General features: G+C 32.5%; 1 protein-coding gene across 1 annotated transcript in view; it reads left to right on the forward strand.

Moving 5' to 3' along the window:
- The window catches only part of Tbc1d32 (TBC1 domain family member 32), a 191398-nt gene that overhangs the window by 94241 nt on the left and 81859 nt on the right, over positions 1 to 15298 (forward strand). The window contains exon 23 of the mRNA XM_076859783.2: positions 5347 to 5435. Coding sequence (XP_076715898.1) covers positions 5347 to 5435 — 89 coding nt within the window. The remainder of the gene's footprint in view (positions 1 to 5346; positions 5436 to 15298) is intronic.

Consider the following 15298-nt stretch of genomic DNA (forward strand, 5'->3'; position numbering starts at 1 on the left):
TTTTTTAAGCAGAAGAATACATACTGTAACACTGACCTGCCCTTTATATTTTTCTCATAATTACATATCTTGGATTATTTCTTAGCAGAAACTAGAACTCTTCTTTATCCGTTTTCCCCTGTAAAAGTCACATAATACTTTATTGTGTAGATGTGGTATATTTTATTTATCCAATCTCCTATTGGTGGACACTTGGTTTTTTTCCATTGTTTTGCTAATAGGAATGATGTCAAAATTATTAGTCTGGCTTATATTTATAAGTGTGTCTGTATCTTTTCTATTCCCGTACAACAAATTCCTAACAAACCTAACAATTGAAAACAAACACCCATTTATTAGCACATAGTTTTGTAAGTCAGAAGTCCAGTACAAACTGCCTGAGTTTTCTGCTTAGAGTATTACAAGGCTAAAATCAAGTTGTTGGCAAGGCCAAGTGCTCCTATAGAGGCTCTGAGCAAACATTTACTTCCTAACTATTATTATTGTGGCAGAATTCAGTCAGTGGATGCAGGAGGGTTTAAGTGTCTGGTATTAACTCTCTGTCTGCCAGGGGTTTCTCTTACTTTCTAGAGGCATATCTCAGGCCTTTATTCTGTGGCCCTTTCCATTTCAGAATAGGAAAACTCGCCTCATATCACATCTCTCTCATTCTTGGAATCTCTCAGAATTCCTATTTTGTGACCAGGTTGGGAAAACTTTGCATTTAAATTACTCATGTGATTAGAGTTGGGCCTTCCTAGGTAATATCCCATATCAAAGTCACTTGATTAAGGACATTAGTTAAATCAACAAAATTCCCTTTACATTGGTTTTTTTTTTGTGTTTAAAACCTTAAGAATCTTGGAATCTGTCTTAGAATTCTGACTACCATAGTATCTTGGAACAGTATTTCCAGAAGCATGATTACTAGATTAAAAAGTAAATTCATATGTATTATATACCATACATTGCTGGATTTCCATTCACTGAGAATAATCATTTTGTCCAATCAGTACAGTATAGTATCTTCGTCTTTGTAGGCTGTTTAAGAAGATTATGTGGTTGTTGGCTGCAGTGGTACACACTTGTAATCCCAGCCTCTCAGGACTCTGAGGCAGGAGGATGCCAAGTTCAAAGTCAGATTCAGCAAAGCCCTAAGCAATTTAACAAGGCCTTAAGCAATTTAGTGAGACACAGTCTCAAAATTAAAAACAAAAAACAAAAACAAAATAAAACAAAAAAAATGGACTGGAAATGTGGCTCAGTGGTTGGTCAGAAGGTATTTATTTGACAGGTAATACAACAATTATATTTTTCTTGTTATTAACAGAATATTTTTTCTTGTGTTTATTTGAACTTATTTATTTATTTTTGTACTAGGGATTGAACCAAGGGTGCTTTACCACTGAGGTGTGTTCTCAGTCTTTTTATTTTTTATTTTGAGACAGGGTCTCACTAAATTGCTGCGAATTTTGCAAAATTGCTGGCTGTGAACTTGTAATCCTTCTTCCTTAGCCTCCTGAGTTGCTGGGATTACAGGCATGAACCCCCACACCTGGCTCTTTTCCTATGTTTATGGCCATTGACATTTTCTTTCTATAAACTTTCATTTTTTTTTTGCCTGTTTTTCTGTTTGTGTTGCTCTTTTTCTTCCCAATTTTTAAGAAATTTTTTAGATCTTAAGAACAGTATGCCTTATCTTTTCATGTATTTAGATCCACTGTCCTGTGAAATTCTAGCCCCTGTGAACAGTTTTCACATTGTACTTTAGTAAGTTAAAGGTAAATGACACCAAGTATTCTTCCCCTACAACATGTATAATTTTATATTGATTTTTAGTTACTATCACAGTTTTCAGGTCTTTGATAGTGGCATAAGGACATGGTGGTGTGTTAGATAGGGCTTTAGTCAGCTTTATTGCCACTGTGACCATAAGACCTGACAAGAACAATTAGAGGATAAAAAGTTTATTTAGGGGATCACAGTTTTAGTAGTCTAACTCTATGGAAGGCTGAGTTCATTCCTCAAGGCTCAAGGCAAAGGCAGAACATCAAGGTGGAAGAGGTCTGGAGGCCAGAAGTCATCAAGGTGTCAGCAAAGCTATACTCCCTCCCAAGGCTCCAGGGAAGAATTCTTATTTGTCTCTTTGACCTATGAGTTTTCTAGACATTTCATGTCTTGTTGCTGCTCAACTCTACTTTCTGCCTCCATGTTATGTGGCCATAAATCTGTCTAAAGTGTGCTACCTGTGCTTTTTTTATAAAGACAGTTGTCTTGGATTTAAGTTTTCAAAGATAATCCAGAATGATCTTATTTTAAGAATCTTAATTATCTCTGCAAAGATCCCCCTTTTTTGAATTGGCTAACATTCATAGGTTCTGGGGATTAGGACCCAGAAAAAACTTTTTGGGAGTAGTGTCACCATCATGTAACTCACTATAACTCAAACAGGAGTGTGGCATTTTCCTCTACTTTCCCACTTTAAAACAATCCCAAGGAAGGACTTTGACTGGTTTAATTTTATTCATAGGCTTACCAATGATATGCCACTCATAGAAGTGCAGGTGCAAGAATTATAGGGGCATTGTTATTGACCTACTCCTCACCTTTCACTTGCCTGTTTCCTAAGTAAAGGAAGTCAGTACAAATATGGCCTTTGTGACCATTGTAAATTGAGTAGGCATTCTATATAAATAGATATATACCTATTAATATAGAATTCTATTTGTTTTTCTAGGCTTGGTCTCAGTCTGACCTGCCATATTACTGAGCATATTCTCAGGCTTGATGATGCTTTTAAAAAGCGATAGTTTCCAATTACTATTTGCAAGTCCCAGGCCTTACTTTCATTAGCCTGTTGCTAGGAAGCTGTTTCTTGATTTAGGAAGCTGCTTCCTTTCCTGACACACGTTATGGTACTTAGAAACTGAAGCTCTCCATAAGACAGGCTTCCCAGGAGTTTCGTTTTCTTACCTAAGTGGTGATACATCAATGTAATCCTCTTCGAAGCAGAAATTATTTACTATAACATTTGTTCTCTGGAAATGCATTATCATTGATAGATTGCTGCAATCTACTCTTCCATTAGCTTGTTGGTAATACAGTCTCTTTGGATCATTTTTATTCCTACAGTATCTAGTACTTAGATTCATAACCAGAACTTTAGAGTTACAAGGGGTTACCAGCTATCAAATTGTCTGAACTTAGTTTTGTGTTCAAATAGCTGTGGAAATTTCAGCTACCTATACTAGTACCCCACTAATGAAGACAAATCTATGATAATCCTTTCGGGAACTACTTTTCATAGAATTAACTGGCAGCCTTTCCTCAGGTAGAAAAGGTTAGTGACACACATGATTTACAATCAGTTCTCAATTGTTCTGTGAAGATTAACTATGGTAAACATAGTGATGATAATTGATCATTTCATAAAAATTAGAGTAATTCTTAATCAGTAAAAATATCTACTTATTTGAAGAACTACATAGCAACAAGTTTTGCCATTAAATCTTCATAATAATGTCCAGGTGTCTGGTTGAGTTAATGAGAGTTCTGTGACTCTGATTCTATGGCTAAATCAGGGCAGTCAGAGTGGAGAGATTTAAGGAGAGGGGCAAATAATAAGACTATGTGGCTGGGAATATGAATCTCAGTTGTATAGGTCAGTGTCTGTCATACTGTTTGAATCCCATCTTTTAAAATTCACAGTATTCTCATTTTTATGTAGTTCATTAGTAATTATTGATTTAAACTCTTATGTTGCTTTAGTATTAATTACAAATTTCTACAAAGTATTGTAGAATAGTGAGTGCCTTCCTATATGTTAGGTATACATTTTTACTAGGGAAGTTTACCCAAAATCCAGTTTTGACTATGTTTTAATTAGTATTTTTCAAATGTGACTGAGTTACCCATTATTTTCTTCTCCTCACAAGTTCATTCATTTGCTTCTTATTTATTTGATGATATGGTCTTTGTATCATCATTCAGAAAGGCCTGAATAAATTTTACTTTACTTTCTTGCAAAACCTTCCTTATTTTGCTATATATCACAGAAATATCCTCAATTTGAACTCAATGAAGGGTAGCAGATTTCTTGGTTAGGAAAATGAGCAATGAGAGAGACAAATGTTTGTGTGAATAAATTTCTTAGGCTTACATCTGAAGATATACACCAAAGCAGGGCATATGAAAAAGCTTTTAGAAAGTGTTCAAAATTTTGTGGTAGGCTAAAATTGTCAGTGTTTGGGACAACAAGTGGCACATAGGTCATGAGAGTCTCTCTGCACTTGACTTAACAGTTTTGAGACCTAGGTATACATTGGAATATCTTGGGGAACTTTGGAGACTATTAAGTCAAAATTTGAGCCTAGGCATAGTGTCTTACTCAGTTGGTCTTAGGTAGAACCTGGCATCTTATGTACCTTTTTTTTTTTAAGTTCTTTGGGTGTTATGGTTTAGATGTGGTGTCTTCCCGAAATCTCATGTGTTAGCGCAAGAAGGTTTGAAGGAGAAATGATTGGGTTATAGCTTTAACCTAATCATTGGATTAATCCCTGATGGTATTAGCTGGGTGCTAACTGGAGGCAGGTGAGGTGTGACTGAGAGAAATGGTTCATTGTGGGTGTGGCTTTGGAGTATGTATTTTTATCTGGCAAGTGGAGACCCTTCTCTCTGCTTCTAATCATTATATGAGCTGCTTCCCTCTGTCACAGTCTTTGGCCATGATATCCTGCCTCATCTTGAGCTCCTAAGAATGGAGCCTGCTGTCTATGGATTGAACCTCTGAAACCGTGAGCCCTCAAATAAACTTTTACTCCCTGTACAATTGTGCTGGTTGGGTTCTTTAGTCACAGCAGTGAAATAGCTTACTAAAACACTAGGTGATTCCATTGTTCAACCAGTGTTGGAAACCACTTATTAACATGAGCCAGAGAATCATTATTAATAAAAGTTCCAACAGTTATTAGATAAGGAACATTTATATTCACCTTTTATGCTTCACATTTGTAGATTTTGTATTTGCTTTTCAAAGAAGTTCACATTTTTGGCAATTTTAACTATATAAATTGTTCACTGGTTTCAAAATGCAGTATAAATTGGTGGTTTTCCATTTTGATTTAGCACCAGATTCACTTTAGGAACTAACACAAATTTTAGTACCCAAGATAGACCCAAGCCAGGTAATTCAGACCTCTGGAGTTGGGACTAGAGTTTCCATGATTTGTGTTTTTGCTTTGTTACAATTTCCCAGGTAATTCCAGTATAAAGTCACATTTGAGAACCACAAATCTAAATGAATATTTATTGATGTAATTTTCTTTGAATAGTTTCAGTCAACATAATCTCATTCTTTCTGTCTTCCAGGATATAATTGATAGACTTATCATTTTGAATTCTGAAGCTAAGATTCGTTCATTATTCAACTATGAACAATCACATATCTTTGGTCTCAGGTAAGGTGCTAAATTTTATTTCAAATGTTTATTTTAGTTGAATATAAATACATTATTATTTATAAAGTTAATATTTTATGTTAAATATTTTATTTTAAATATTTAAATATTTATCTTAAATATTTACATGTTGCAAAAAATAGACACTTTCTATATACCTTAAAAATATTTAACATTAACTAATATGTCTTCCTATAATGTAGATAAATTATAACAATTTTTTATACTATAGTCTTTCTCTGAATTTGGGTTCTGTATTATTACCTTGTTTTCTTTTTACTCGATTTAACAGAAGCATGTTGGAGACTGTTTCATTTAGTTTACTCAGTAGTCACCTGGGGCTTCCCCGTATTGGTATTTGATTACACTCTTGCCATGATAAAGCTTTGAAAGAGGCCCAGTTGTAGATGATTTATCTTGAAGCCCACATTTTGCTTCTTGGTGTTGATCATTATTCTTCAGCTTTACTTTTCCTGAGATTTAAATATTTCTGGTCGAGTTTATATTCCTTAACATTTTATGAAGCATGTTCAAGTGGGAAATAAAGCAGAGTAGGTAGGGTTATAGACTTATGAAATTCTCAAACTTTTGGTTGTATATAGATATATGACAGGCTTCACACCTACAAATTACTACCTTTAAAAACAGCTGAATTAAGGAAATTTTCCATTTTCATAGGTTCGTGATTTTTTTTCTCTTTCTTCTAGTAAAGTAATTTTTTCAGGCATGAGAGAAGTCAATGATAATGCACTACTTAAGAAGTAAAGCAGGGCTGGGATTGTGGCTCAGCGGTAGAGTGCTTGTCTAGCACATGCGAGGCCCTGGGTTTAATCCTCAGCATCACATAAAAATAAATAAATAAAATAAAGGAATTGTTAAAAAAAAAAAAGAAGCAAAGATATTACTTTTCTAAAATTAGAATTCTCTGATTGTAGTATATTTTATAGATCTGTACTTTAATATTTTTTACTATTCATTAATATCAATACATTATTATTATAAAGTTAATATTTTATGTAAAATATTTTGTAATACTTTATTTAAAATATTCAAATATTTATGTTAAATATTTGTATGTTGCAAAATAGGCATTCTCTATATACTTTGAAAATATTTAACAAACTAATATGTCTTCCTATAATGTAGTTAAATTATAACAATTATTAATAGCTTCATTTTGGGGCTTTCTGGTTCAAAGAAGATGTAGAAAAGCTGTAGTTATTACAGCTTTTTGGATGGTATACACTTTATCTCAGAATGTTTTTTCATAGTAGATTTTAATTTTCAGTTTATAGCATCAGATACATTATATAGCAAGCAGCAATGAGGGTTAAGTAGGGGAAAGAAATCCATTCAATGTGATCTCCTTTTACATAGCAAATATATTTCTGAGTTTTGTAGTAATACGACATAGGTATTTGCCTGGTGTTATTGATATACTGAGTGAATTTCTTGTTCTATTTCTGAACATTCCTTGTATTATGTTTTTTCTCTAGTGTCCTTTTTAGAAAAAAAAGATTTAATAGGTTTTTATTAAGTTATATAAAGAGACAGTTCAAAGCTTCTGGGAATACCATTAATTTTCATAGTGTATACTTTCTCATAATATCTAAATAAAATTATTGTGTCTTACCCTTGGAAATTTACCATCCCATTTTTGATAGGTAGAATTGTAAGTTATGGTGGTTAGCAATGTAGACTTGAGTCTGACTACCTGATGTTTACTAGTTGTGTGAGGTGGGGCACCATCACTCATCTGTAAAATGGAGAATAATTGCATTATTTTCCTAATAGAATTGTTGGGAGAATTACATATGGTAAATTCAAAGTGATTAAAACAGTGCCTGGCATGTAGAAAGCGGTATAAAACAGTGGTAACAATAGTACTAGTAAGCAGTGCTACATATATTTCTGTATCTTTTCTTGTTCCATTTTTCTGTTTTACTGTGAAATAATTTTTGTCCTCATTTTTTTCTAGTATCTCAGTAGTCTTCCACGTGCTGCCTAGTTAATTGCTAGTTTAAAACATCAGTGTTCAGACAGAAAATGACAACATCACTTTGTGAAGAAAAGTTTGTATTTTAATTATTTGCCTTTTAATAAGTTTTTCTTTGATAATCAATTGGTCTTTATTGTATTTTGAAGTTCATTCCCATAATCCTCAACTAAGTTGTATTTGAGCAATACATTTGAAGTTAGGTAATTTAGTTTTTCTGCTAATTTCAGTATGTTATTGGTCATTGAGTTCTAATAGTGATAATTTAGAACTTAGCATTATGTTATATATAAAGCTTGTGTTTCTGTGTATTTTGTACTTTTATCTGTATCTTACTCTTACCATATTTGTGTGTGTTTTTAATTATACCTTAATTAGGAGACCATCTCATTAATGTGTTTGATTTCTTGGTTTAGTATTACTTATTTCATTTGTTTTTTATTTTCCTCTATCTCAGAACTATTGAGGATAAGTTTGATTCAACTTGTTTATTGCATTGTTTAGATGAGGATTAGTGAAATGTGGTTTTTCACTTTTCAGCAGCATCATTTTATTTAATTCTGAATTTTGCATTGTAAATGTCTAATACTCAAGAAGAATTCTTTTCTTTTTTTTTTTTTTTTTTTGTTTAGCCCTCTCTTTTGCCCCTACCTTAATTCTTGCATTCTATCCTTTGATACTGGATCATTCCTATCAGTGTGAAGCCTTCACATATTTCATCTTAAAATGAAAGAAAACACAAAACACATGCAAGGAAACTGCCCTTGACTTCATATCTTCCTATAGCCACTGTCTTATTTCTGTGATTATCACTTATCTATACAAATTGTCCTCACTAGCTCACCTCTGTTTTCTCCACTTTGATTTGGCTTTGAGTTTATAACTCTTACAGAGTTGTTCATTCTGCTCACATCAAGGTCACTTATAATTTCCATATTAATGACTAATGCATTCTTCTTTTCAAATTCTCATTTTATGAAAACTATCAGTAGCATTTAGTATAATAGACCATATTTTTCTGTATGAAAATTATCTTCTCTTTGTTTTTGCGATGCTGCATACTCCTATGGCTGCAATTTCTCTTCTCATTCTCTAAGCAACATCTGAATGTTAAAATCCTCAGGAATTAGTTCTGGGCCCAGGGACATTTCTTCTCTGTACTTTGCTTCTAATTCTTTTCACCTTTATCTTTAAATATGTCTACCTATGTTGGCAGATGCCTCAATTCATATTCCTAACCCAAACTTCTCTTCTGAGCCACCAAGTCACATAAAAAACTGCCTCTTGTCATCTCTATTCATTCATTTCTTGGTCATCACAGACTTAACATGTCTAAAATTGAATTCTTGGATCTGTCAAATCTCTTTCCACAAAAACTAGCAAAACTAATCTTTCATTTCTATCTCCTTAAGTAGCCCATTCATCTCTTCAGTTGCTTAAATCTGAAAGTCATCTTAATTTTCTCTTTGTTTTTCAAACAGTAATTTATCTTTATTTTAAAGAAATTAACTAATACAGGAACTTAAGCATGATAAATTAAGTGAAATTCATCCTAATTCCCAAAGTGTCATTATTAACATTGAAGAAAATTATTCTAGACATCTTTTTATACATATACAAATAGAATGATAGAACTAAATTCTTTTATAGAAATGGAATCATAATATAGTTGGCACTTTAAATTCTAACTGAATTTTATAGAAAAGAAAAAAGAAACCCTGATGAGACTGAAAGAATTTCTGAATTTGAAAAAAACCTTTTTTTTTTTTTTTTTTTTTTTTTTAAATTTTCACTCTAGGAGTTGTTATTTTCCCAGAGATTCTTTGAAGGTTAAGAAAAAAATATTAGGTAAAACATTTCAAGAGGCTTGAACATTGTTCAAGAAGTTTGAGCATTATATTTAACTTTAAATAGTATTCATTGAATCTCTGCTATGAAAGATGAGGACATTAATGCTTGTTGTCCTCCTTCCCTTGTCCCTGTTTATCCCTAGTCTATTTTTTGTTGATATAACAAAATACCTGAGGCGGGTAACTTAAAAAGGAAAGAGGTTTAATTGGCTTATGATTCTGATGACGGGAGAGTCTAAAGTCCTAGTATGGTGCCAGGAACCTGGTAAAAGTCCACTGGCTGCATGACAGCATGGTGAAAAAAATGGAAAGGGAACCTGTCATGTGCAGAAGAGAGCAATCACATGGAAGGACAGGAAACCAGGGGATTTGGAGGCCAGACTCACTCTTTTTATAATAGCCAGGATCTTATGGGAACAAACTAGGGTTTTGTGGGAACTGAGATGGACCCACAGGGAACTACATGAATCTCTTTTGAGAGTGGCACCTCCACTGACCTACTCACCTTACTCCAAGATGCACCTGTTATCTATTCTATCACCTCAACAGCACCCCATTGGAGATCAGACTTCTAGCTCATGAATCTTTGGGACACATATTCAGTCCATATTAAGAGGTTGTTTTTTTGCCTTTTTCCTAACCTGCCTTTATGAGTCTGAGACCATATTTTCCTATCTAAGCAAATCTGAGTTTCTCAGTGTAGCAGCTTAAGATATGCAGTATCTTTTATAGGTTACTGCAGAATAATACTTATAATTTTTAAATTACTCTTCCCTATTTTATTTTATTTCCCTAATAATTACAGAATGCTTATGAGCTATGTTCTGTGCTAGATGTGGGGGAATTTAATGATGAGTAAATGAAATGTGATCATTCTTATTAACTTTATTGCCTAAAGAGGAATCGTATATTTAGATTATCAAAGAATATGAAATAATTAATGCAGAAAAGAAACATATTTTTTATAAAGCCTGCTGCCCTTTTCCCAGTTTGAGTAATTGACAATTCTACGAACCTTTGTGTGGCTTTTTGAAATATATCTCTACCTTTCCTTTATACATTAGTTTTCATCCTTCCTCAGCTTGAACTGATGTTCTAACTTCCTATTTACCTCAAGCACAACATTTTTTATTGCCTCTGTACATGGTTTCTATGCTTTGAATACTGCATTCACTTCTTTTTCTATGTATAAAAAATACTGCCCATCTTTTAAGGCAAAGTTAATTTTATGAATTACTTTAGCACATTGGGATCTTGCCTTTATGGTTATTCTCGCAGATTTAATATTTTACTTATTTCTCCTCTTTTACTAAACTTCAGCTCCCCAAGAGAGTATAGTTTTCTTCTGCTTTCATATCTACCATATTGCCAAGTATTTTTTGATTACTTGGTTAACATTTATTTGCTAAATCTTCCAATCAATTAAAATAATGCCTGGAAACTTTTGATCCTGCTTAAAGCTTCATTATCTAAAGATTTTTGTTTTCAGCCACCTGTAGGTTTTAAAGGATAACTCTTCCTAGGACATTTTATTTCCACATACAAAACTGCATATCTTGTGGGGAAAGAATTATGGTATTATTCAATATTAATAGTTTTTATTATATCAAACTATAAATTAAGTTTTAGTTACAGGCTATAGATTATTACTATATTTTAATATTTTTAGTCAGAAATGGACACAATACCTTTATTTAATTTATTTTTATGTGGTGCTGAGGATCAAACCCAGTGCCTCACACATGCTAGGCAAGCGTTCTACCACTGAGCCACATTCTCAGCCCCTAGAATTTATTATTTTAACAATTTAAATATTATACAGTAATTTTTATTAAATATACATTCAAATTTAGTTAAAAACTGCTAATACAGTTCTCCTAAAACCTGTTTTTTTTTTTTTTTTTTTTTTTTTTTTTGCTTTATTTGAAACTTTAGTGTGGTAAATTTATTGTTAATTATCTTAAAATCAAAACTCTGGAACCTATACTTACAATAACCTTTGAAATTAATCACTTGCTGTTAATATTTTACATTGAACTATCAGTAGTAAATATTATATTCAGTATAATAGCTTAATGCATGACCAGCTTATTTGTAAAAATCTGACCTCTAAGATGACTTTAAGAGAAAATTAAAGTATTCATATCTGATTTTGAAATAAGTTCAGGTTAAAAATAGTTTGGTTACTTTAACTTATAGCAAATATAGTTGAGGGTTAATATTCCATTACAAATCATTGTATTGTCATGAGCAATTAATTAAAAAAATTTTAAAAATTCCATTACAGCGATTTATCAAGTTATTTGTCTTAGTATCCTATTTGGTAGCTAGACTTAAATATCATTAATGTTAGTAATAAGAAATAATTTTAAAATTACCTTATTCAATCTTTTTGTATCAAAAATTAGAATATAACCAGACTAGAAATTCATTCACATTTTGGATTTTATACACACATATACATTGTTATACACATATGTATACACAAATCCAGTATTAATTTTTATTTTTTATTAATTTGAAGAAAATAATGATCTATTACTCCTTGAAGACATCAATAATTAATTCAAAATTCTTATTTAGTTAAGGAATTCTTTTTTATATAGAATACAGAATGCTAAAAACAAAAAGTAGAAAACCATGCTCATTAGCCTTTTAACCACTTAACCATTAACCAGTTAATGTCTATTTTTTTTTTGACATTTAGCTATAAATGTACTTTTTGAAAAACAGGTGCTATTATTTTGAAAAAAGCTTTTATACTTAAGTATTTTAAATTATCCTTTCATGTTTATAATTTGAAAGGATTGAATTTCATGCCAATATAATGATGAATCCAAATTTTTTGTCTTTAGACAATTAGGTTATTTTCAATGTTTTTATTACACATACCCATATATAAATAGCTGACTATACATAATTACTGCTTTATAACAAATTTTTATAAGTGAACTTGCTGAGTCAATGAACAGGGACATTTTAAATCTTGTGTATTTCTGTGTACCCCCTTTTTGTTACTCATTTTATTTGACTGTTCTCTGTAACATTTCACCTTCTACCATGTTATTGAAATTTCTTTCATTCATATGTTCATTCAGAAAATATTTATTAAATTAAATCTCTACCAAATTAGCACTTTGTTAGTTACTGTCTTCTTTATGGCTTTTGCAACTTTTTTTCCTTTTTGTAATTTTTTTTGTTATTGTTGCTGATTTTTTCTCCTCCTCTACCTTTGCAATTATAATTATCTTCTAGAGTTACATTTTCAGTTGTTTCCATTTTGTTTCTACAGTGGCTTTAATTATCTGTTCTTTACTAAAAACTCTGTATATCTACCTTAAGCTTTTCTTTGAGCATATTTACAAGTTTTAGTGAACATTCAAATCTGCATACTATGCAAACTCATCAAACTCAGTGGTACCCCAAACCATACTCTATGCATATTTACAAAAGCTCAATCTAATCTCCAATTCCAGGAGGTGCAAGAATATTTCTGAACTCTGATCTGAATTTGTTGCCAAGATAAATGAGTGGGTTCCCCATAGCCTCTGCTCCATCTTCAATGCTCACACAGGATTTTGGTGGCAAACTGACACTTTTTCCTCTCTTCTTCAGATGTGGTTATATGTGTACTGAAAACATTAAGCTCAGGACTTGGGGGTGTGGCTAGTGTGTGTGCAGTTAGTGTTTCTGTAATGCATATCTCTTTTTTTGTTTTGCTCACAGGAGGGGAATTGAGCTTTGCTATTCTACTAGTTTGGGTTGATCAGAAGGAAAATGTATTACAGGAATGAATTGTGTTTGGTTAAGTGAGACATATGTGCACATGTGTGCCGGGTATATATAATATACACCTATGAATGTGATTGTACACAAACTATATTTGGTTAGAATTTGCAAACTATAGTTTACAGAATTTATGATGATATATATACAGAAAGATTTAGATTGTTAAGAGAAATGAAATGTATTTCTTCCCTGAATATACTGAATTAATATGAAGAGAAAAGAGCAGAAAAAAAAAAAAAAGGGAAACTGTGACTGCAGGGTTGAGATAAACTAAGAACATATTTGAAATTCCTTCAATTGGAGAAGATAGCAAACATTAAACTGTACAGAACCACTCCAGTTACTCTGGATAAGTGTCTGCCTCCTCACATTAATGAGATGCTAATATATTTTTAATTGATTTTTTTAAATAAATGACAGAAGAATGCATTACAGTTCATATTACACATATACAACACATTTTTTCATATCCCTAGTTGTATACAATGTATATTCACATCAATTTGCTTCTTCATACGTGTACTTTGGATAATGATAACCATCATATTCCACCATCATTGCTAACCCCATGCCTCCTCCCTTCCCCTCCCACCCCTCTGCCCTATCTAGAGTTAGTGCATTCCTCCCATGCTTTCCCTTCCTACCCCACTATGAATCGCCTTCCTTATATCAGAGAAAACATTTGGCATTTTTTTTTGGGGGGGATTGGCTAACTTCACTTAGCATTATCTTCTCCAACACCATCCATTTACCTGCAAATGCCATGATTTTATTCTTTTTTATTGTTGAGTAATATTCCATTGTGTATATATATGCCACATTTTTTTTATTCCATTCATCTATTGAAGGGCTATTTATAAAGCAACATGCAGAATTTATAGTAATTAACAGAAGAGAATTATCATTCCTATGGTGAGATTCAATTTGAGTTATTTGTAAACTTGTAGGTGATTTACCTTACTCTAAACACATTACAAAACAATTGAAAAGGTTAGTTCCTAATTTCATAGGATTTATTCACATTGTTTAAATAAGTATTTCCCTTTAAGGAGATACTGCTTATTATTTCCAGTAATGAATTGGAACAAAGGGGAAGGGGAGAGAAAGAGGAAAAAGGGAGGAAGAAAGGAAAAGCGTTGTTGTTGTGTATAGAGTGGGGAGAGGGAAGAAAGAAGAAAGGAAGAAGAAGAGGAGGAAGGGATTTTGAGTGGGAGAGAGGGAAAGGTGGTAGAAGGTACAGAGAGAGAAGGAGGTTGGGTGTGGGTGAGGGAGATGGAGTGTGGGTGGATGTGTGTGAGAGTAGTGAGGGTATTGGTCTAGGAGAAAGAGAAATTATGTAGTGTATGGCATTTCAAGTTTTAGCTTTTTGTAATAATGTAAAATGCCCATTTCCTTACTAGATTGAGAGATTTCCTTTGCATCTGAGGCAAAATAATATCTGTATCTTCCTTGTTGATAGTTGGACATGAAAATCAGTCCTGATTTCTTAGCATAATGGTATGAAAATACAGTGCTGCCTATCTCAGGGCATAGTGGATTCCTCATGTCAGCACTGATGGAAACTTCACAGAGGGCTCACACATGGCTTATTTCATATCAGGACTACATTGATAACAGAAGCAATCTGTTCTTGGGCTCTTCTCTTGTCTATAAACTAAGTTATGCTAGTTCTGCTTATTGGTACATACTCAGTGGTATGTTGATGTTTCCTGGTAATTATCAACATGTTACACAGTTGTATGTAGTGTTATGTTAAACTGCATGCTTGCAATGTCTTTGGGTTATAGAATGAAATAGTTTATGGAATTTATGATGATATATACACAGAAAGATTTAGATTATTAATAGAAATGAATGTATTTTTTTTCTCGTGCATAAGAAGCCCTTTACTGATATATTTTGTAATATACATGTATTATTATATCAGAAAAGGTCATAGGGTTGATATATGGAATATTATATTCATATAATGCAACAACCTACTGTTTATTAGTAGTACCCAATTAGAATCACTCTAAAAGTCTTTAATGCTTAACATGAGAATCCTGCAAGTCTTAGGGGTCTGAACTGACCCTGGTTATAAAGTTCTGATGGTGTATACTTTGATTTGTTCTTGAGAACATTTCCACTTTGGTAGGTCCAATTTCCTGTGGCTAACCTCAGTCCTTTACCTAGGAGGAATTTTGTTTCAGGTTTCCAATGTAAACAAGATAAACTCATGGGATGTT

The sequence above is a fragment of the Callospermophilus lateralis genome, chromosome 6 (genome assembly GCF_048772815.1).
Source record: "Callospermophilus lateralis isolate mCalLat2 chromosome 6, mCalLat2.hap1, whole genome shotgun sequence".
Classification (NCBI taxonomy): Eukaryota; Metazoa; Chordata; class Mammalia; order Rodentia; family Sciuridae; genus Callospermophilus; species Callospermophilus lateralis.